The sequence below is a fragment of the Rattus norvegicus genome, chromosome 14, assembly GCF_036323735.1.
Source record: "Rattus norvegicus strain BN/NHsdMcwi chromosome 14, GRCr8, whole genome shotgun sequence".
NCBI lineage: Eukaryota > Metazoa > Chordata > Mammalia > Rodentia > Muridae > Rattus > Rattus norvegicus.
The window spans coordinates 44,839,819-44,864,213 of record NC_086032.1 but is presented as its reverse complement, the minus strand read 5'-3'; the positions used below and the strand labels follow the sequence as shown (position 1 = coordinate 44,864,213).

General features: G+C 40.5%; 1 protein-coding gene across 3 annotated transcripts in view; it reads left to right on the top strand.

The window, feature by feature from the left end:
• Nucleotides 1-24,395, top strand: part of Nwd2 (NACHT and WD repeat domain containing 2) — a 191,340-nt gene that overhangs the window by 160,749 nt on the left and 6,196 nt on the right. For all 3 annotated transcript variants that reach the window (XM_039092752.2, XM_063273828.1, XM_039092753.2), the window contains 3 exons: nucleotides 14,326-14,529; nucleotides 17,039-17,183; nucleotides 19,890-20,479. In XM_039092752.2, the coding sequence (XP_038948680.1) occupies nucleotides 14,326-14,529; nucleotides 17,039-17,183; nucleotides 19,890-20,479 (939 nt within the window). The remainder of the gene's footprint in view (nucleotides 1-14,325; nucleotides 14,530-17,038; nucleotides 17,184-19,889; nucleotides 20,480-24,395) is intronic.

Here is a 24,395-nt window from a genome sequence, read left to right as displayed (position 1 = left end):
TCTCCTAGGTTCTCCCCATGTGCCTGGTGTTTAGAGCAAGTCAGAGCACTCCCCTGGTAGATGCATCTGAGTGCTTACTCTTTTGTGTGTATTTGTACAAACTTGGCTTCTTTATGTGAATAAAATTCATATATATATATATACATATATATATATAGAATGTTGAGAGCAGTGCAGCATCCTAGTGGGATCTTCAGACCCCCAAGGAGAGCAGACTGAAGAAAGCATAGTGTGCCATAGCTGGAATATATATATACACCATACCTGTATAATATGAATAATCAGTTACTTCTAGTGATGAGATACATTTCCTAACTGCTCGTTTAATGAAGACATAGTATGATATGACTTATAGAAGAAATAGAATCTTAGAAGAATCTAAATATGTAGCAAGTATGAACTGGAGATGTAATTCAGTTAGAAAAGTGCTTGCCTCTAGCATGTATGGGGCTCTGGATCCCTACCACCACATAAACAGGCCATTAGTGATCCAAACCTATAATCCTAGTACCCCTGTTATAAAGGTCATTCTTGGCTATGTTATAAATTCAAGGCTAACCTAGGCTACTTAAGACTGTCATATATTTTCTATATCCCAACAAAAGCAACTGAGGAAACAGCTAATTTTTCATTCACAATTGGAGTTATATTTGTAGAAAGTCATCATTGTAGGAAGTCATAGTAGCAGGAGTTCAAGACAATTATCACATTGCATCCATAGTCAGGAAGCAGATAGGAACAAATTAATGTGCACATGCTTGTGCTCCACTCATTTTCTTTACTCTTTTAGAGTTCAGGATCCCCTGCCTAGGGAATGGTCCCACCCACAGTGGACAGGTTTCAACTAACAGAATCAAGATAGTTCCCAACAGACATACCCACAAGCCAACCTGATTTGGAAATTCCTCCCTGAGACACTCTTCACAGAATTATTGTGTCAACAACTCAAATTAGCCATCACAGAGACCCTTTTTCCCACCTCCAAAATTTTGTTTGTTTTAGTTTTTAAAAAATCGTTTGAATATGTTGCAATATGTTGAATTAGCAAACTAGTCTATGGAGACACAGTCAATCTATTCATTCGTTTGTATTGTTGTCTTTTTATTGTTTTGGTTTTCTTGTTCTTTATTTTGTTTCTTTAATGCTTAATTTCCCACAAATTAGAAAGCTACAAAATTCTGCCCCACACACTCTATGATTTATAATTACAGTGAGAAATTTACTCCCAGTCTTCTCATTAGAATATGAGTAGTAAATCAAAGCTCTTATAGAGTAAAGCCATGATATAAGCTAGCAGTGATCTAAAGATTTTGTGCACAAATCTGTATGCAGCAAGCAGTAAGATGAATTTGCAAAAATAGAAGTGTATAGTGCCTGCCAAATTACAAGCTCAATGTGGCTGTACCCATTTTTATTAGCACTCTCTCCTTGTATACCCCCCTTTCCTGTTGCCTGGAAACCTCTAGGTATTCTTGCTATGTTCCTCAGTAAACTTGATCATCAAAATGACCCTATCTTACCAGTGTTTTTCTTTGCAGTAATTCACAACCACAGTTGTGACTACAGGTGATCAGTATTATTTTTCTTGCTCACTGGAATTTGGTTTGGCTTACGTGAGTGGCTTACTTACAGCCTAGGTCCATTTTTCTATTTCTTTATTACAGTTCTGCCTCAATTGTTTTTTCAGAAGTTGTTTCTTCTCTTGTCTTCTATGAGACCATTCCACTCTTCCTCTGTGTCCACCATAGAAATTGCTAGCTATGGGACCTGTATCTATGCTGTTATTCCCCTGTCATGACTGTGGACTCTCTAATCTGCATGTGTATTGATATTGCAAAAAGAGAGGGATCATAGCAGTCAGGTTAGCATGACCAATTGCCCTGGTATGCCAGGATCTAAAGAGAGTCCTGAGACTTCAGTGTTCAGATTAGGGAGCCCTGAGAAAACTATAACAACTAAACACCTCCAAGGTTATTATTTATTGAATAAATGCTTTCTTGCTTCCAAGACTACTTTTCTAGCCAGATTCCTTGTCTTACCTACACATCCACATTCCTAGCTGCTTCCTGGGTACATTTGAATACACAGACTTCTGATATATCCCCACTATCTCTCAAAAACTTTTATATCCATTATCTTTCTCTGGGCTTTGGGGGTTCATTCATCCTTACAAATTCTGCAGTTCTCAATGGCTAAGGTTAGGGTTGTGATCTGTACTGTAGCACTATGAACATTGCCTTGGCTCTACCCCACATGGTTCTCTTGGCCAGTTCTTCCACTGTGTTGCCACTGCCCTTGTCCTGATTCTCTCAAGAGTAAGGACTGACTGTTTTCAGCACTTTCCAATTAATGAAGCTCCCTTTCAGACAAAAGCACCCTTCAACAAGCAAGACATAGCAAAATTATTACTGATAAAAATTGTTCAGCAGTGGGCTGCAGTGTGTAAATTTAATAACCATAATTAACTGATAAGTGTCAACTTCAAGAAAGAGGGCTATGCTGTGATTCTGAGAAAGCTAAGAATTGTTAGTTGTAAAGAACCTTTTGTGGAGCACTATTTTAATTATTCTGCTCTGTCAAATGTGTTGGCAAATCATTTAGTCTTGTCTTCACTCCTATCATGCTGTACTATCAAATGTGTCATCTCACTTTGACACTCTCCAGTTCATTTTGTGCTTTATGCCTGCTTCGCTCATAGGACATGTGAGTTCTTTGTATCTATCTTATTTCAGGTAACTGCATTTGATACATGAAGTTAAAAAAATGTGAGAAGTGAATTTTTTGCTATGGATAGTGACAGCCAATATCTAATCATTATAACTACCAAGAGCACATACCTTACCAGTTACATGGATGACTGGATACTTCGAAGTGAAAACTATGTAAAGCGTGTACTAAGTCTATCTAGTACCATCCGTTCTCAACACAGTTAATCTTTGTTACCAGCCTGAAAGAATTTAGAAGCAAATCCTCTTGGCATGTCCATAAGAGTTTGCAAAGAGGTTTTACTAAGGATCCAAGGCCCAACCTGTATGTGGCGACACCATCCCAGGGACTGGGCTTCTAAACCAATTGGAAAAGGGGATGGAAGAAAATGAGCTGAATACCAGTGTTCAAGTCTTTCTACTTCCTGACTAAACATACTGTGAGCAAATGCCCCATGCTCCTGGATTCATAGTCAGAGCCATCCTCACTGACACATCCTGCCTGCCATGTGGATTATACTCCCAAACCATAAGCTCAAATAAACCCTTCTTTCCTTAAATGGTTTTTGAAAGGTATTTTGCTATACTAAATAAATAAGACATTTCTACATGTGAAATTTATATCTCCAGGGAACTTGGAGGGATGGCTCAGTCATTAAAGATTTGTACTGCCCTTGCAAAAAACCCACATTTGGATCCCTGAACCCATGTCAGGAACTCACAATGGCTCCTGGAAATCTGACATCTCTGGCCTCTGCTGACACCTGTACTCACAACACATAACCCCATACAGATATCTATACATATACATAATTAATAACAAATCTACAAAATGAGTATATTTTTAATAATAGATCTATGGGCAACTTTCAAGATATTTTCCTTACATTGATCAGTGCCTGTGGTAGTTTGAATCCTAATGACGTTGGTCAGCTCATGTGTTTGAATACTTGGTCCCTAGCTGGTGGAACTTTTCAGGAAGGATTAGGAGATAATGTCTTGTTGGAAGAGGTATGTCACTAGGGGTGGACTTTGAGGTTTCAAAAGCCAACACCATTTGCAGTCAGCTTTCTCTAACTAGTGGTTGTGTCTAAAGATGTAAGCTCTCAGCTTCTGCTTCAGCACTGTGCCTGCCTAGCTGTTGCCATGCTCCCTACCATGATGGTCGTGACTCTAAGCCTCCTGATGTGTAAGCCTCAAATTAAATGTGTTCTCTTATAAGTTGCCTTAATCATGATGTTTTAGCATGGCAATAGAAAAATAATAGGGACTGTGATAACAATTTAACCTTTTAATTAGGTTCCATCTAGATTGTCTTTAATGTGGACATGATTTAGTTTGTAAGTAATTTTAGTCAATTGTTATTTCTTCCCAACTCATTACCACTTTCGCACAAACCTGTACTAGTCACAATTCTCCAGAGAAACAGAATAAAGTTGTGTGTGTGTGTGTGTGTGTGTGTGTGTGTGTGTGTGTGTGTGTGTGTTCTGTTCATCCACATTTAGGCATGCTCTCCCTTCTCAGAATGGAGTTGTTAAATTTAAAGTCCCCTATGCAAGTACTGACTACCATGTCTTCCTAGAGAACTGGCCTGGGGCAGACATGTTCTGTAAACCCTGGGGATCCTTTTCAGCAGTCTACATAGATTGCAGGATCTACACTAGTGCAGATTGCACTAATGAGACTACCTGAACAGAAAGTCATACTTAAAGTGGGAATATTACTCCTAATAAGGAAAAGAGAAGCTTATGGAGGAGATGGTTTGTCTTACCAATGAATTGAGTCTGGAAATAGCATTTATAGAATATGTGTTTCTGCTAGCACTGAGGTGGGGATAGGCTAGAGACCTCTCTTCTCTGTTCCTGCTGCTCCCATGACTGATGGCTCAGATACTGCAGCCCAGGGAACACCTGCTCCCTCCCTATAAAGAATGACACCCTTAACCCCATAATGAGTCCCTTTACAGACACGCAGTTCATCAAACCCTTCAAGGATACTTCAGTCATCCTACTGCCTGCTACAGTAAAATACTGTATACCCTCACACCAGGCCCAACCCCGAAAGTGCACAAGCCAGGACAGAGCTAACTTACATACAGACCCGGGGGAGGGGAGATCAATATTTGCCCAACGGAACAGAAAAATCAATGGAGAGGAAAGAAAATGTTATCTCTAAGCCTTTGAAAGCCATGGGTTAGATGTTTCTGTACCAGCAGGGAAGAGAGGAAGGAAAGCAGAGCCTTTGTGCATTGGAGTTCACAGTTAGGAAGAGCACAATATCTGGGAAGTATTTCTTTCTTTGTTTTCATACCTATAAGGATATTCACATAGCATAAAATGAGCCAGTTCAGCGTGCTGGCGAGATGGCTCAGCAGTTAACAGCACTTGCTGCTCTTCTAGAGGCTCAAAGTTCAGTACCCTACACTCACATGGTTACTCATAGCCACCTATAGTTTCACTTAAAGGGGATCCAAAGCCCCTTCTGGCCTCCACTAGAACCAGGAACATGTGTAATGCATATCCATTGTTCAAGTAATAAGATAAAAATATTTTTTTTGTTTTTTTTTTGTTTTTTTTATTAACTTGAGTATTTCTTATATACATTTCAAGTGTTATTCCCTTTCCCGGTATCCGGGCAAACATCCCCCTCCCCCCTCCCCTTCCTTATGGGTGTTCCCCTCCCAACCCTCCCCCCATTGCCGCCCTCCCCCCACCAGTCTAGTTCACTGGGGGTTCATTCTTGGCAGGACCCAGGGCTTCCCCTTCCACTGGTGCTCTTACTAGGATATGCATTGCTACCTATGAGGTCAGAGTCCAGGGTCAGTCCATGTATAGTCTTTGGGTAGGGGCTTAGTCCCTGGAAGCTCTGGTTGCTTGGCATTGTTGTACATATGGAGTCTCGAGCCCCTTCAAGCTCTTCCAGTTCTTTCTCTGATTCCTTCAACGGGGGTCCTATTCTCAGTTCAGTGGTTTGCTGCTGGCATTCGCCTCTGTATTTGCTGTATTCTGGCTGTGTCTCTCAGGAGCGATCTACATCCGGCTCCTGCCGGTCTGCACTTCTTTGCTTCATCCATCTTGTCTAATTGGGTGGCTATATATGTATGGGCCACATATGGGGCAGACTCTGAATGGGTGTTCCTTCAGTCTCTGTTTTAATCTTTGCCTCTCTCTTCCCTGCCAAGGGTATTCTTGTTCCCCTTTTAAAGAAGGAGTGAAGCATTCACATTTTGATCATCCGTCTTGAGTTTCATTTGCTCTAGGCATCTAGGGTAATTCAAGCATTTGGGCTAATAGCCACTTATCAATGAGTGATATGTATGACTTTCTGTGATTGGGTTAGCTCACTCAGGATGATGTTTTCCAGTTCCAACCATTTGCCTACGAATTTCATAAAGTCGTTGTTTTTGATAGCTGAGTAATATTCCATTGTGTAGATGTACCACATTTTCTGTATCCATTCCTCTGTTGAAGGGCATCTGGGTTCTTTCCAGCTTCTGGCTATTATAAATAAGGCTGCAATGAACATAGTGGAGCACGTGTCTTTTTTATATGTTGGGGCATCTTTTGGGTATATGCCCAAGAGAGGTATAGCTGGATCCTCAGGCAGTTCAATGTCCAATTTTCTGAGGATTCTCCAAACTGATTTCCAGAATGGTTGTACCAGTTTGCAATCCCACCAACAATGGAGGAGTGTTCCTCTTCCTCCACATCCTCGCCAGCATCTGTTGTCCCCTGAGTTTTTGATCTTAGCCATTCTCACTGGTGTGAGGTGAAATCTCAGGGTTGTTTTGATTTGCATTTCCCTTATGACTAAAGATGTTGAACATTTCTTTAGGTTTTTCTCAGCCATTCGGCATTCCTCAGCTGTGAATTCTTTGTTTAGCTCTGAACCCCATTTTTAATAGGGTTATTTGTTTCCCTGCGGTCTAACTTCTTGAGTTCTTTGTATATTTTGGATATAAGGCCTCTATCTGTTGTAGGATTGGTAAAGATCTTTTCCCAATCTGTTGGTTGCCGTTTTGTCCTAACCACCGTGTCCTTTGCCTTACAGAAGCTTTGTAGTTTTATGAGATCCCATTTGTCGATTCTTGATCTTAGAGCGTAAGCCATTGGTGTTTTGTTTAGGAAATTTTTTCCAGTGCCCATGTGTTCCAGATGCTTCCCTAGTTTTTCTTCTATTAGTTTGAGTGTGTCTGGTTTGATGTGGAGGTCCTTGATCCACTTGGACTTAAGCTTTGTACAGGGTGATAAGCATGGATCGATCTGCATTCTTCTACATGTTGACCTCCAGTTGAACCAGCACCATTTGCTGAAAATGCTATCTTTTTTCCATTTGATGGTTTTGGATCCTTTGTCAAAAATCAAGTGACCATAGGCGTGTGGGTTCATTTCTGGGTCTTCAATTCTATTCCATTGGTCTATCTGTCTGTCTCTGTACCAATACCACGCAGTTTTTATCACTATTGCTCTGTAATACTGCTTGAGTTCAGGGATAGTGATTCCCCCTGAAGTCCTTTTATTGTTGAGGATAGCTTTAGCTATCCTGGGTTTTTTGTTATTCCAGATGAATTTGCAAATTGTTCTGTCTAACTCTTTGAAGAATTGGAATGGTATTTTGATGGGGATTGCATTGAATCTGTAGATTGCTTTTGGTAAAATGGCCATTTTTACTATATTAATCCTGCCAATCCATGACATGGGAGATCTTTCCATCTTCTGAGGTCTTCTTCAATTTCCTTCTTCAGTGTCTTGTAGTTCTTATTGTACAGATCTTTTACTTGCTTGGTTAAAGTCACACCGAGGTACTTTATATTATTTGGGTCTATTATGAAGGGTGTCGTTTCCCTAATTTCTTTCTCGGCTTGTTTCTCTTTTGTGTAGAGGAAGGCTACTGATTTATTTGAGTTAATTTTATACCCAGCCACTTTGCTGAAGTTGTTTATCAGCTTTAGTAGTTCTCTGGTGGAACTTTTGGGATCACTTAAATACACTATCATATCATCTGCAAACAGTGATATTTTGACTTCTTCTTTTCCGATCTGTATCCCCTTGACCTCCTTTTGTTGTCTGATTGCTCTGGCTAGAACTTCAAGAACTATATTGAATAAGTAGGGAGAGAGTGGGCAGCCTTGTCTAGTCCCTGATTTTAGTGGGATTGCTTCGAGTTTCTCTCCATTTAGTTTAATGTTAGCAACTGGTTTGCTGTATATGGCTTTTACTATGTTCAGGTATAGGCCTTGAATTCCTATTCTCTCCAGGACTTTTATCATGAAGGGGTGTTGAATTTTGTCAAATGCTTTCTCAGCGTCTAATGAAATGATCATGTGGTTTTGTTCTTTCAGTTTGTTTATATAATGGATCACGTTGATGGTTTTCCGTATATTAAACCATCCCTGCATGCCTGGGATGAAGCCTACTTGGTCATGGTGGATGATTGTTTTGATGTGCTCTTGGATTCGGTTTGCCAGAATTTTGTTGAGTATTTTTGCATCGACATTCATAAGGGAAATTGGTCTGAAGTTCTCTTTCTTTCTTGTGTCTTTGTGTGGTTTAGGTATAAGAGTAATTGTGGCTTCGTAGAAGGTATTCGGTAGTGATCCATCTGTCTCAATTTTGTGGAATAGTTTGGATAATATTGGTATGAGGTCTTCTATAAAGGTTTGGTAGAATCCTGCACTAAACCCGTCTGGACCTGGGCTCTTTTTGGTTGGGAGACCTTTAATGACTGCTTCTATTTCCTTAGGAGTTATGGGGTTGTTTAACTGGTTTATCTGTTCCTGATTTAACTTCGGTACCTGGTATCTGTCTAGGAAATTGTCCATTTCCTGAAGATTTTCAAGTTTTGTTGAATATAGGTTTTTATAGTAAGATCTGATGATTTTTTGAATTTCCTCTGAATCTGTTGTTATGTCTCCCTTTTCATTTCTGATTTTGTTAATTTGGACGCACTCTCTGTGTCCTCTCGTTAGTCTGGCTAAGGGTTTATCTATCTTGTTGATTTTCTCAAAGAACCAACTTTTGGTTCTGTTGATTCTTTCTATGGTCCTTTTTGTTTCTACTTGGTTGATTTCAGCTCTGAGTTTGATTATTTCCTGCCTTCTACTCCTCCTGGGTGTATTTGCTTCTTTTTGTTCTAGAGCTTTTAGGTGTGCTGTCAAGCTGCTGACATATGCTCTTTCCTGTTTCTTTCTGCAGGCACTCAGCGCTATGAGTTTTCCTCTTAGCACAGCTTTCATTGTGTCCCATAAGTTTGGGTATGTTGTACCTTCATTTTCATTAAATTCTAAAAAGTTTTTAATTTCTTTCTTCATTTCTTCCTTGACCAGGTTATCATTGAGTAGAGCATTGTTCAATTTCCAAGTATATGTGGGCATTCTTCCTTGATTGTTATTGAAGACCAGTTTTAGGCCGTGGTGGTCCGATAGCACGCATGGGATTATTTCTATCTTTCTGTACCTGTTGAGGCCCGTTTTTTGACCAATTATATGGTCAATTTTGGAGAAAGTACCATGAGGAGCTGAGAAGAAGGTATATCCTTTTGCTTTAGGATAGAATGTTCTATAAATATCCGTTAAGTCCATTTGGCTCATGACTTCTCTTAGTCTGTCGACATCACTGTTCAATTTCTGTTTCCATGATCTGTCCATTGATGAGAGTGGGGTGTTGAAATCTCCCACTATTATTGTGTGAGGTGCAATGTGTGTTTTGAGCTTTAGTAAGGTTTCTTTTATGTATGTAGGTGCCCTTGTATTTGGGGCATAGATATTTAGGATTGAGAATTCATCTTGGTGGATTTTTCCTTTGATGAATATGAAGTGTCCTTCCTTATCTTTTTTGATGACTTTTAATTGAAAATTGATTTTATTTGATATTAGAATGGCTACTCCAGCTTGCTTCTTCTGACCATTTGCTTGGAAAATTGTTTTCCAGCCTTTCACTCTGAGGTAATGTCTGTCTTTGTCTCTGAGGTGTGTTTCCTGTAGGCAGCAGAATGCAGGGTCCTCGTTGCGTATCCAGTTTGTTAATCTATGTCTTTTTATTGGGGAGTTGAGGCCATTGATGTTGAGAGATATTAAGGAATAGTGATTATTGCTTCCCGTTATATTCATATTTGGATGTGAGGTTATGTTTGTGTGCTTTCATTCTCTTTGTTTTGTTGCCAAGACGATTAGTTTCTTGCTTCTTCTAGGTTATAGCTTGCCTCCTTATGTTGGGCTTTACCGTTTATTATCCTTTGTAGTGCTGGATTTGTAGAAAGATATTGTGTAAATTTGGTTTTGTCATGGAATATCTTGGTTTCTCCATCTATGTTAATTGAGAGTTTTGCAGGATACAGTAACCTGGGCTGGCATTTGTGTTCTCTTAGGGTCTGTATGACATCAGTCCAGGATCTTCTGGCCTTCATAGTTTCTGGCGAGAAGTCTGGTGTGATTCTGATAGGTCTGCCTTTATATGTTACTTGACCTTTTTCCCTTACTGCTTTTAATATTCTTTCTTTATTTTGTGCATTTGGTGTTTTGACTATTATGTGACGGGAGGTGTTTCTTTTCTGGTCCAATCTATTTGGAGTTCTGTAGGCCTCTTGTATGCCTATGGGTATCTCTTTTTTTAGATTAGGGAAGTTTTCTTCTATGATTTTGTTGAAGATATTTACTGGTCCTTTGAGCTGGGAGTCTTCACTCTCTTCTATACCTATTATCCTTAGGTTTGATCTTCTCATTGAGTCCTGGATTTCCTGTATGTTTTGGACCAGTAGCTTTTTCTGCTTTACATTATCTTTGACAGTTGAGTCAATGATTTCTATGGAATCTTCTGCTCCTGAGATTCTCTCTTCCATCTCTTGTATTCTGTTGGTGAAGCTTGTATCTACAGCTCCTTGTCTCTTCTTTTGGTTTTCTATATCCAGGGTTGTTTCCATGTGTTCTTTCTTGATTGCTTCTATTTCCATTTTTAATTCCTTCAACTGTTTGATTGTGTTTTCCTGGAATTCTTTCAGGGATTTTTGCGATTCCTCTCTGTAGGCTTCTACTTGTTTATTAATGTTTTCCTGTGTTTCCCTAAGGGAGTTCTTCACATCTTTCTTGAAGTCCTCCAGCATCATGATCAAATATGATTTTGAAACTAGATCTTGCTTTTCTGGTGTGTTTGGATATTCCATGTTTATTTTGGTGGGAGAATTGGGCTCCGATGATGCCAAGTAGTCTTGGTTTCTGTTGCTTGGGTTCCTGCGCTTGCCTCTTGCCATCAGATTATCTCTAGTGTTACTTTGTTCTGCTATTTCTGACAGTGGCTAGACTGTCCTATAAGCCTGTGTGTCAGGAGTGCTGTAGACCTGTTTTCCTGTTTTCTTTCAGTCAGTTATGGGAACAGAGTGTTCTGCTTTCGGGCGTGTAGTTTTTCCTCTCTACAGGTCTTCAGCTGTTCCTGTGGGCGTGTCTTGAGTTCACCAGGCAGCTTTCTTGCAGCAGAAAAGTTGGTCTTACCTGTGGTCCCGAGGCTCAAGTTCGCTCGTGGGGTGCTGCCCACGGGCTCTCTGCAGCGGCAGCAACCAGGAAGACCTGTGCCGCCCCTTCCGGGAGCTTCAGTGCACCAGGGTTCCAGATGGTCTTTGGCTTTTTCCTCTGGCGTCCGAGATGTATGTGCAGAGAGCAGTCTCTTCTGGTTTCCCAGGCTTGTCTGCCTCTCTGAAGGTTTAGCTCTCCCTCCCACGGGATTTGGGTGCAGAGAACTGTTTATCCGGTCTGTTTCCTTCAGGGTCCGGCGGTGTCTCTGGCAGGGGTCCTACCGCTCTTGGGCCCTCCCCCACGGGAGCCCAGAGGCCTTATACAGTTTCCTCTTGGGCCAGGGATGTGGGCAGGGGTGAGCAGTGTTGGTGGTCTCTTCCTCTCTGCAGCCTCAGGAGTGCCCACCTGACCAGGCGGTTGGGTCTCTCTCTCACAGGGTCTGCGATAAAAATATTTTTAAAGGAGCCGTTGTAAAGCAGATAATCTAATGGCATCTGATGCACTACAGTGTTGTGTAATCACCATCTCTAACATGTGCCAAAGCATCAAGATGTATTCCTAAAGATTTATTTATTTATTTATTATATAGAAGTACACTGTAGCTGTCTTCAGACACACCAGAAGAGGGTATCAGATCCCATTACAGATGGTCGTGAGCTACCATGTGGTTGCTGGGATTTGAACTCAGGACCTCTGGAAGAGCATCCAGTGGTCTTAACCACTGAGCCATCTCTCCAGCCACCCCCCCCCCCCCGGCAAGGTATATTGCTTGTGCCAAAACTACACCAACAATACATGCTCAGTTCTTTTTATACTTCTTTTTGTCCTTGACTCTCTAGATTGTATTTGAGCAATCAAATTCTTGCTTCCCACTAGCTTATAAAGTTACCTTCACTGTTTAAGAATGAACCAACATACATTCCACATGTGGTAAGGTTGGAGAGAGACGTGATTATGGAGTTCTATGTGAAGGAAAAAAATGATGTTTATGCTCTCGTGTATATGGACAGACTGCTTAAGCAATTCAGTGAAAAATTAAAACTTATTTTGTTCCTATGCATTTTTTTCTGTCACAGGATCCAGGCACATTTATTTATAATAAAAACACAAAATGACACGAAGTCCCTCAATTCCTCAGCAAATGTTTATCTAGACAAAGCAAACTTGGTGTTTGCACCCAGAAGGATGTAGAAAATCTGTTTCTCCTTCAGTGGTGGAAGGAGACAGTGGGCAGACAGGCTGACACTCTGCCATTGTGTCTGCACCCACCTCAAGGTCATTCATGGCTATAGTCAATACTGCTCAATCCAGAAAGGGTCTCACTGGGACTCCATCTTGTCATAGAGAGTTACAAGGCTCGGGATGCAGTGTGGCTTCCTCATCCTGTTCTGACCTATTGATCGATAGTTAGACTTGGCAACTGTGTCAGGTTGACACTTTCTAAACCAACACTCTCCATCCCTGATAAAAACTCATGTTTTGCAAACAACATGTGTGTGTTACATTAGACCTATAAATACAAAGGATCCAAAAAGTCTTCCTCAAAAATGTATCAGCAAATTTCTTTTTTTTTTTACCATCTCTCAAATAATAAAACTAAGGTAGACTCTTGACTTAGATTCTCAAAAAATAATCAAGTCATGATTTATGAGTGTTCCACCTAAAGGAAAAATCAATGGATGAAAAGGACAAAGGCAGAACAATCCAATAAATAGCTTTAGACCTATCCAGCATTCTATTCCTTCTATAAAGTTCTATGTTACTGCCATGTAGTAGGTGCCCGATATATGCTTATTATTAGAAGTGAATTAGGAAATTTTTCCTTTAGTCATCTTTATAGCATGCATAGCATTACTACATCGATCAAATAACTATATTGTTTGGTGCCAGGTGCTCTGCTCAAAGAAACAATTATTTTTAAATAGATTTCGATTTTTGTAATGATCCATTCTGTTCCTAGTTCTTCTGCTTCAGTGCCTGCCAAACATCGTTCATGAGACCATTAATATCCACAGTGCACACAAGCACAGCTCCTTGAAACTGAGATTCACTTGAAACCTCACTTTAAAATGCAAGTTGTAGACAGGCTATCTAGAGAAACCTGCACCTACTCCAGGGTGTATGCTGCCATTCTCCCCTTAAAAATTTCTCTCTCTCTCTCTCTCTCTCTCTCTCTCTCTCTCTCTCTCTCTCTCTGTGTCTGTGTGTGTGTGCCTGCGTGTGTGTGTGTGTGTGTCCTACTGCCTGTGCTTAAATTTAAATTTACATTAGTCTCCTCTTAATAAACTCTAGCTTTGCTATAATAATAACAATAATAATATGCAAATTCCTGGTCTTTCTCCCATGTTCCCCTGTGATGTTTTAAGTTTCAGTAGGGACTTAGGAATCTACATTTTAAGAAGTATTCTGGATGACAGTATACACTGTGATGGACCACTCTCTAGTCTTGTGGGCAAGTCTTAGAGCTCAGGGAAATTTTTCCTGTCCATTTGATTTGCACCATGTGGTTATTATTGCTTTGCCTTCATAGAACACTATGATTTGGGGGGGTTGTTTTGGGGATTTGGGAGGTTTTTTGTTTATTTTTGGTATTGTTTTGTTTGCTTGGATTCCTGTGGAGCTTTTTGCCAATTTAATAGGGGCTGGTTTTCAGTGTACATACCTGAATCATTTCAGTGGGGCTAGTACTAGTGCTGTGCCCAGCCACACCGCCTTGTGTCCTCCCTGGCTGTGGGGATCCAGGGCTGAAGGTCACACCATCATTCTGAGTAGTGCAACTCCTGTGTTGGAGGGTTTGCATGTTTAGAATTTTTTAAGGTTCAGCATTTTTCGTAGCCAGAAACAAATCTCAGAATAAAACAGCTCTTGTTTTGCTATATAAACCTCAAAGAATTTGCTATAAACCTTTTGAACTTGTCATGTCTGACAGAATATGTAAACTAATTTCTCAGTATATTGAGTAACTTCTTATAATTATAGCTGGTTTAATTTTACTTATGAAATCCAATATGCACTGCGGTGATTAGAAAGAACGGACTTAACAATGTGTCTTACTGTTTACTGACATTCGCTGGGTGTCAGCGTGCTGTAGGTGTAAACTGTCTGGCTGACACACAGGGGCTCCTAGGTGAGAAGTACGGGAACATTCGAATACCGGGGCAAGTTGAAGCTTCAGAGTTTGAAATGATTCTGGATGCTGCTGTAGAGGCAAAACTGGAGACCAAGTTACTGGAAGATTGGTACTGTCGGGACGAGAACTCGGTGCCAGCAGCCTATTACCTCAGACCCAGACTAGAGGTGCCAAGAACCAACAAGAACTCAGTAAGTTTGTCTTCTCTGCCTTTCGCTCTAAGGTGATTTTCCTTCTGTCTGGAGTAGACTGTAAATTACACTATGAGAGTGATCAGTTGCAAACGCTCTCAGGGGATCCGAAGACATTATGATTTCATTAGCTCTGGTTGGCATATGCCGATCAGATTATATGCCTGTAATGTATAAATTCACATATCCTATTAATTCTCAAAATCATTCCACCATTATTTTACCAATGTATTTTCTACTACCTCCTGTCCTGGTTAGTTCTTATTGTCAACCTGGCTTAACCCAATGACACTTGAAAGAAGGAAACTCAATGAAATAAAGGCCTCCATCAGATTGTCCTTTGTGCATGTCTGTGCAGCATTGTTTTAATTGATGCTGGAGGCCCCAGCACACTGTGTGCAGTACCATCCAAGGCAAGTGATCCCTGGACATATAAGAAAGCAAGCTGAGCATAAGCCAGGGAACAAGTCAATGAGCAGCATTCCTCAGTTCCTGCTTGAGATTCATCTTAACTTCCCTCGATAACAGTTTGTAACCTGGACCTATAAACCAATCCAGCCCTTTCCTCTCCTAAGTTGCTTTGGTCATGGTGATTATAACAGCAACAGGAAGCAAACTGAAGCCATTTACATTTCCCTGTTGGTTCCTCAATCAAGTTTCCACTAGACAGTCTAGGTCTGTCTCCGTATCTCCATTCTTCCCCAGGGTATCAATTTGCTCTCCTCTTCCATAAAAGTACTTCAGGTCTTTACTCCAGTTCACTGATGTTTTCTTCAGCAGTTTCTACTCTGTTGATTTCCAAATCCAACAGTTAGGTTTTATTTTATGAAAGTTTTGTTTGTGTGTGTTGTTTGTGCATTGTTTTATGTATCCTTTGAAAAACCATGCTTCACTATTTTTATGGACTCTTTGTTGTACATTTTAGTACACTTTTGATAGTTCTCCTTGAACACTCAACAGTTTGTGTACTTGTACTTTGTGTAGAATCATAGGGTAAATTGGTTTAGGTTTCTCCTGACCTTAGTATATCTATTATATGTCTTTCAAAACTTAGTGAAGGGAAAAGAAGGGCAGACGGTTCTGGTTGATCATTTAACTGTTTAGATGGGTTTTTTAAAAACTGATATCCATCTGTCTTTCCTATAGAGCATCCTTGGTGTATCTGGTACCCAGACAGCTTCAAGAAGAAAATGATGATAGATGAGTCACGGTCTTCATTCTTACGTTTGTCTTTCTGATATCCTCTTCGTGCTGATGAAATCATGTCAAAGTCATTGATTTCCTTACATACACACTACCATTACTTAACATATCTGTAACAATAATGTTCTTTTGGATAGGGCTGTTAGAGTAAACCCAAAGCATATAAGAGTAAATTTAGACAGGATAGAGGGTGAAACCACAAAGCTATTTCATACAGTGGTCTGGGGACACTTGTTTCTATGTGACTATTTTATTGTTTGTTTTCTTTATCTCCACTTATTTCTATGACCCTCCAGGGAGATGTAAATCATTCTCCAAATGTTCAAAGTTATGTATAAATCATTCATAATCAATGTTAAATAAATAAAGGCATGAATAAGACTTTATACATGTTCCAAGACTATATAAATATTTCCTTCCTGTTAAACAATTTTGCCACTTTCTTTCTTAAATGATTATGATAAAAAAATGAAGCAAAATCCAAAGATATATGGTGACACAGAAATGCCTCCTCTTTAGCTTCCCTCTCACTTTTTCAGAGGACACTATAAAGATTATATTGTCATGATATTTAAGATCAAAATGCAAGAGGGAACTCTATGGTAAATAGCCTGGCTGCTTTCTAAGGAAAGAATTTCCTTTAACTCACAGTTTGGGACTTTGAAAATCCAAGGCGGACACCTCCATCTCCTCAGGCCCTAATAAGAGTCTTCTTGACCATATTATGACAGTAGGGGGGTTGGGGATTTAGCTCAGGAAGCACAAGGCCCTGGGTTCGATCCCCAGCTCCGAAAAAAAGAACCAAAAAAAAAAAAAAGAAAGAAAAAGAAAATGACAGTAGGAACTCATGCAGAAGAAATCTCATGGTGAGACAATAAACCAGAGAGCTTCAAAGACTGGGGTGATCCTTTTCATAAGAACCTAGTCCCTCAAGAACTACCTAAGGCCCAATAAAAATGACATTAATATCTTCCAAGGATGGCATTTTGGGGACCACCTTCTATTACATCTCATGTCCCAACATTGCCAAGAGAAATGGGAATCAAAGTCCTGGCAGATAAATAACCAATAGCAACTGTAGCCAAGCCCAGGAAACAAACCTGCATCATGCCTTGATGTAACCAGGGTAAATTCACCTGTAATCTGGGGATGATTTCTTACTCCTGGACTATTGGAGAAAAAAGGATGAAGTGTGGCACTGGAGACACCGACTTTCATAGCATTGGCATATACCAATCTTGCTCTTAAATACCGATTTGTCCTTCATGATTTTTGAGATTAACTCCCCACTTTCACCTTTTCCTAGACACAGCCTTCTGCCACGGGTGAACATGAGAGGCCATGGCAAGAAATATCGGATGAAATCAAAACAATATTTAAAGCTGCTACCAAACTGCTGCATGAACAGGGGAAAATGAAGCTCAGCCAGGCTAAGAGGTACCTGTTCTCAGGTAATTTCCGTGTGTTTTCAGAACATTCAGAAATGGATAAAAACTAGAAGCATGCATGGCTTCCCTCCTGGGAGTCTTTAAATTTAATCCCATTTGGTACCGTGCACATTTGAATTGATAAATGCTTCTACATCCCAGAAAGGCAAGTGTCAACTAATGGGAAATCCTTTCCTTAATCTAGCAAATGTGATTTTAGAAGAAGTTAGTAGAGGTGGCTGGATATACTAGTCAAGGCTCCGCCATTCTGTCTCAGTGGAGCACATCAGTCCCTCTTTGTCTCCTAGCAAATGTGTGGGGACCTATCCTGGTCAACTCTGAGGCAAACTCAGGGAAGATAGTAATGGATATGGGAGGTTTCTGTTCTCCTGGAAACTGATTTCATGGAGGCAGAGACATGATTACCAAGAAATAAATAAGCAAGATCATTTCAGAAATTAAATAATTTGTAACTTGAATAAAACATATTTATAAAAAAAAAAGTAGTGGCTGAGGAGGGAGGCTGGGGATCTTGTATAGACAGGTGATTTTTTTAAATGGAAGATGGAAAGAATCAGAGTTAGCAGTACCTTTACTCTCTAAGGCGGAGATTGCAGGCAGTGGGACCAACTGGTTAGATTCCCTCAGAGGGACTAGACAGGGTGTCAAATATAACCACATCTCTCAGCCAAGGAAATGGGGGTTTATTCTGGAGCCAAACACAAATTGCCATAGCCTGGGAGCACAGGTTCTGGCTACTTCAAATGTATAACATGGTCGCAGTTTCCTGAAGCTTTTATAGTTACAAAAGAAAGCAATAGATCGAGGCATTTTCAAATACATTGATAGGAACATCAAGTAGGTGGGTTACAGCACAGCTGGGAATTCCCTGCTATAGGCATTAAATGTTGCCTGACAACATTCTTCCACTGTAAATCAGGGGACCCTCAGGCTGAGATTGTATGTACGTTCCAGAAGAGATCTTTCCTGATAGCTGAAAAGATGTTTGGGCAAAGCCGAGGTATGCAGTAAGTGGCTGTTAATGGGGCTAAAAGCTCTGGACCTGCAACATTCCAGTTCTCCAAAATCACAGCAACCTAACCCATCAATCATTCTCTTAGAAAGCTCAACACAGACAAGGCTTTATTCTGGGAACTTCATGAACAGCAAAACAGTCAGGTTTGAGGAGGATGACAACAGGGACAAAGATGGCTGTGTAACGACCTTAGGTGTGACATGGGAAGCCAGGGAGGAGGGTAGGAACTGTAGAAAGATGTTCCAGGACTTAACACTATATTAAAATAGCAAACACACACACACACACACACACACACACACACACATACACACACACACACACACACACGCACAACCAGGCAAGCACACTCCTCATTACCAACTAGTTTGAAACCTTCCACAGATAGGCAAGGGAAATCTGTCAGAAACTGTAGGAAAGCCAGGACCTGAAGGATAGAATTTCTTTTTAAAGTTCACAATAAAAAAATTGTTAATGAAATATAATAGTAATTGCACTTCCAGATCGCTGTCCTGGGTGCTCTGGCGACCATGTTCCAATGTGGCATCAGTATCATGAAGCTTTTACAGTTACAGAACAAAAATCAGGTGTAAAAACCCCAAAAGCACTTGACCCTCAATCACTGAATACACACATTTTAAATAGTTTTTTTAAAGCTATAAATCAATTTGGTAACTCCTAGATGCAAGCCATCAGGAAGTTGAGTCTTATTTTAAGTTTCCTTTGAAAATACTAAACTTGGTGGCACTCTGTGAACAGCCTGCTTTCTTCCCCCAAGTCAGGCCTAGATGGATTTTTTTCTACTGTGATTTATCTGCATCCCGTCTTTCGCTCAGAAATTCCCAGTTAGCACCCTCCTTCCACAGATTTGACAATAATACCAGACAGTTACAGTGAGCCTCTCTCTGAAAGTCCAAGTGGTGGTGTCTATCTCTGGGAATCGGTGATACGTTGTCTGTGGACAGCACAGGTGGATCCTTCCCTTTTCTTCCCGATCATGTCAGCATGCAGTATCCGATCCAAAGTGCTCACCAGCACTTTCCCCAGAGGCTGGAAGACAGATGGGCCAGAAGCTTCTTCCTCTGTAGTCCCTGATGTCTAAGTTCCTCACAACTTCTCTTATCTATCTCCTGTGAAAGGAAATCAAACAAATGTTATATAAGCACAGTGGCCTGCTCCCTTAACCACAGTGGCTGGCTCAAACACTGTGTAAGAGGCACCAAGCTCACGGCAGTCTACAGACACCCTGTAGCCATACGCTTATCCATTTTTATAAAGTCAAAAGTCTTGACTGATGGCTGTCATTGTGGGAAAAACTATTATCACAAGAGTCCCAGAAAAGGTCATTATTTAGGAAAAAGCTCCTAACTTCTGAAGCTAGCTAGAGAGGGAAATTAAACTTACATCTTAAAACTCATCACCATGGAGCCTGCATGCTTGCCTTATCAATCTGGTTTTCAACTTTTCCTTTCCATGATGAGGGAAATAAAATAATTTACAAAAAGAATCTATTCTTCTAGGTCCTACATGCTTAGGGAAAGACCAATGCTAACTTAAGAAAAGACCCCCAAGTTGCATCTCTACAAAGTATAAGCCAAAAAACTTCCCTCAAAGTGGTTTAGAGCTATATATTGGGAATTTGGACACATGGTTCCTTCACTCAAGGCAATAAACCCTGTCTCATCTTCTTCCAGCTATCGAGGATGAGTTTGACTTTGCTCTGGGCAAGCAAACTCCAGCATTCCTGAAGAAGTGTGTATGCTACATCAGGAAGATTGCTAACATCGAACGCTTCGTGAAAATCCCAGAGATGGGAAAATACATGGACATAACCGGAACGGACCCAAGAATCATCCGTGACCCAGAAGCTCAAGAGAAGCTGATAAAACTCAGGGATGAATTCATTCCTACCATCGTCGCATCCTCTAATCTGAGAGTGTACACGTCTGTCACTCACTGTGACATGAAACTGGGCTATTCCCAAGAGATAGAGAACCATTACATAGAAGGACTTGGTAAGCAATTTTATGAAGACATGATTGATATAATTCAGGCGACAGTCCAGCAGAACTTTGACACAGAGACTGATACGCTGTATGATGAAATCCTGCAGCACTCTTCACTATGTAAAACATACGCCTCCTTCTATGAATACAAATGTGAATCGCTAAACATCTTGCATAAATACATCCTTCCAAGCAAAACCGGGCATATCAATCCTCTCATTGTGTATGGGGGACCATGCACTGGGAAGACTCTACTGCTAGCTGAAGTAGCAAAAAAGGTAAAAATAAATAAATAAATAAATAAATAAATAAATAAATAAATAAATAAATAAATAAATCTACACTTTCCATTCTCTGTAGAAATATTTGTGACCCTTTGGGGAAAATAATAACTTGTTCAAATTCAATTTTCATTTTCTGTGCTTGCTATCTGAATTATAACTAGACTTTCTGGGATGGCTGCTTCTGTGTTTCTTTCTGTTGGCATAACAGATGTGCTGTGAGAACAGTATACATGGGACATGACTATAAAACCACTTTCTATTGTGACTCCTTATCTCCACCCATCCACCTCCTTAGGATGAAAGGGGGACCCAATTCTTGTAAACCCGTCTCATCCCTGTCAAGCAAAAAGTCGTCTAGTCAGTTTCTCTAGTCAATAAATCAGTTTCAGTACAACAACAAGCATGTCCTGTCTACGGTGATAACACTTTTGTCTATATTTTTCTCCTTCATCTGAGGCCTACCACAGTCAAGCATCCCACTGTGGATATGAGAACATGAATGCCTTTATTGACATAGCATTTCTCCTCCCTCGTTTCCTAACCCCACATTATAATCCCTACTGAGTTGTAGTGTGGTGGTTCTAGGAAGGTAAATCATACTGGAAATGACCCAAGCTGCTGTGAGTGAGCACCAAACTTTTAGGAAACACTAAAAGCTGTCCACCATCCCTTCTGAGCCCTCCCCATCATTTCCAGAAGTTTCTTCTCCTCCTGTACCCCCAAGCCTTGACCCACTGATCGCATCTCACCACAGCTACCTAAATGCAGGGCATTGCATTTTTTTTCTTGCTCATTGCTTTATCACTTCTTAGACGTCCATTAACAAACTTCTAGAGTCTTTGGGGTAAGATCATCTCCTCAGCCCAGCAAGTTCCAAGGACAAGGAAAGCACCAAGCCTTACCATCTCCCTCTTCTTGAAGCTTCACATTGGGTTCATGGGAAATACCCAGGTACTCTTTGGCCCTCAGAACCAGGCTAGGATAACAACTCTGTGACCTCATTTTTAAAATGTAATATCTACTATCTTGCCTGTCAGCCTAAACTGTACTGAACCATTTTAATTTCCTTTACACTGGCGTTAAAGTAGAGCAGCTTCTACTAGTCTGATGATCACTTAGAACTGTTATGTTGTTCCTCTGTGTACTGTCTAGCAGAGCCTTCTCTAACTCTCTGAATAGTCCTGTCATCTGTCATGTGCTGGACAATATCAAATTGGCTGCCCTGAGTACAAAAGCAGGGTTGGCGTCATTGCATCTCTTGTGGGAATTTGGTACCAGAGCAAATTTACAGATGAGAATCAGGTATATAAATAATTCTTAACCTAATTGGCCATGTTTTAGTTCATCATGTTCAGCTGCTTCCTGTGCTTGTGTTAGAAGATGAACCGCTTCTTTAGTTAATTAAGCACAAGACAAGAAGAAAGCTGACTTCAGGCACCATGTTCTATCAGAATAGAGGGGAAGGTAGAGAGAAGGAGAGAAACTTTAAACTCTGGTTGAATCTTCAAACTGCAGGATTATTTCTCACAAGCAAACTGATGACAGAGTGAGGAATGTGTAAGAAGTTTGATAGGGCTTCCCTTCCTCCTACAAGAAACAAATATTGTTGAACTGATGGAGCAGAAGATCCATGTGGTATGTCTCCATGCACATGCCAGGTCACAGACTGCATGATACAGGCTAATGTGTGCATACAGAGAAGCATCTCTACTCTGCAGGATGCTAGTCATACAAAGCTGATCTTTAATGATGACTAGGCTGTCTTCTGGAGATCTGGTTCAGTTGTGTGTATCTGAATACACACAGTCCAGGGTTTTGCTTGCCTGCTTCTTTGTCCCCTTCTCACCGTCTGTCTCTACTGGCGAATGTGTCAGCAACAAGTTTCACTGTCTACTGTCCTTGTTTCCAATAGGTATCTCATGCTTGTCTGATGAGTCTGGCTCACAACTATAGGGCTGTCCCCACAGAGAACATAGACAGCAGCCTCAGCATATGAGCCATCAATATCAGCCCAAACAGACTGTGTTTTGGGTTCTGGTCAGCCACTAGTGGAGTGTCAGCGCGTGGCATTGCTATTGTCCCTAAATGCAGCTTTCAACATCAAAACTAAGTAGCAGAAAACTGGTGCTATGCCATTTATCCCACTCATATCCATAGACCTTGAATCTTACTTTCTTTTTCTTTACTCTGAACTACCTCAAAGATCCTAGCTTTGTAATTTATAGAAAAAGATCTACATATAGTAAATAATAGAATTTGTGGGCTATTCTCTTATTTTCTGAAGAGCATTCTTCGTAAGAGAGCAGCTGAAAGGCTCTAATCTCCCTACAGTACTCCATGGGGCTCTTTTGCACTTTGATCATATTCCTTCTCAACTTTCACTCTTCGACCACAAAAAAAAAAATATATATAGTGAATTTTGCTGATCCATGTATGCCTTATTCCCTTATCAAGGAAGGGAAGAAACAGAGAGGGAAGGGAGAAGGGAAAGGGAAAAAGGGAAGGAGGAGAAGGGAAGGGCATATAGAATGAAAGTGAGATATGGCTCTACTTCAGTTTTGTTTCTAATGACTGTTTAGCTTGAAGCTATTTAGTGATCTAGCCTGAGCTTCGCTTTCCTCTCTTATTTTTTTTTAACTTGAGTATTTCTTATATACATTTCGAGTGTTATTCCCTTTCCCGGTTTCCGGGCAAACATCCCCCTCCCCCCTCCCCTTCTTTATGGGTGTTCCCCTCCCCATCCTTCCCCCATTACCACCCCCCCCAACAATCTAGTTCACTGGGGATTCAGTCTTAGCAGGACCCAGGGCTTCCCCTTCCACTGGTGCTCTTACTAGGATATTCACTGCTACCTATGAGGTCAGAGTCCAGGGTCAGTCCATGTATAGTCTTTAGGTAGTGGCTTAGTCCCTGGAAGCTCTGCTTTCCTCTCTTATTAAGTATCACTCTCAAGCCATGTGTCCTTCAGAGCGATCATATTAAATGATGGCCACATGCCTACACAGTGGACTATTTGAAAGCACAGCAATTAACTAACCTCTTACAACCAGAATTATGTAGCTTTGTAATGATTTATTTTTATCCTTAATTGTGTGTGCTGTGTATGGGTATGAGAACTTGAGTGCAAATATCCTTAGAGGGCAAAGGAATATCAGTCTCCTGGAGCTGTGACAGACAGCTGTGAGCCAACTGATGTGGGTGCTACAAACTGAGAGTAGTCACTCTTTTTTTTTCTTTTCTTTTTTTCGGAGCTGGGGACCGAACCCAGGGCCTTGTGCTTGCTAGGCAAGTGCTCTACCACTGAGCTAAATCCCCAACCCCAAGAGTAGTCACTCTTAACTGAGAGCTATCTCTCATCTCAAATTATAGAGATTTTTATGATGGAAATAATTATCACAATGATGACCCTGTAGAATCACAAAAATACAACTGGGTTACAAAAAATTCTATTCAATATAATACTGGTGGTGAATATTTTGTTATATTCTAATTAATTGAAAATTGGCCATCCACATATGGAACTTTATGTTCTCAGTTAATGAAAACATTTACTCTATGCAATTTATAAATTATTACTTAAGTTAGCTATTAAAGAGACACTAATTATATACTGTGTGCTAACAACTACCAAAAGTTAGGGATTTAGATGAAAAGAAAATCAGACAATGGACCTAGGTTTATGGTAATTGAAGTCTGTTTTTAGAACGCAAACAAATACGGTTAAGAAGTACTATTGCTGCCTGTGAGTCCCACCTACAGATATGTTCATGAGTTTTGTAGCAACACTTTCACCTTCCCAGGCAGCTTGTGCATTTATTGGATCAGGGCTTTTTATCTGCAAGGATGGTGTTAGGCTGAGCTCTTGAGGGGAAGTTCGTTGATCATAGTTGCGGAAAGGCACAGCACAGCG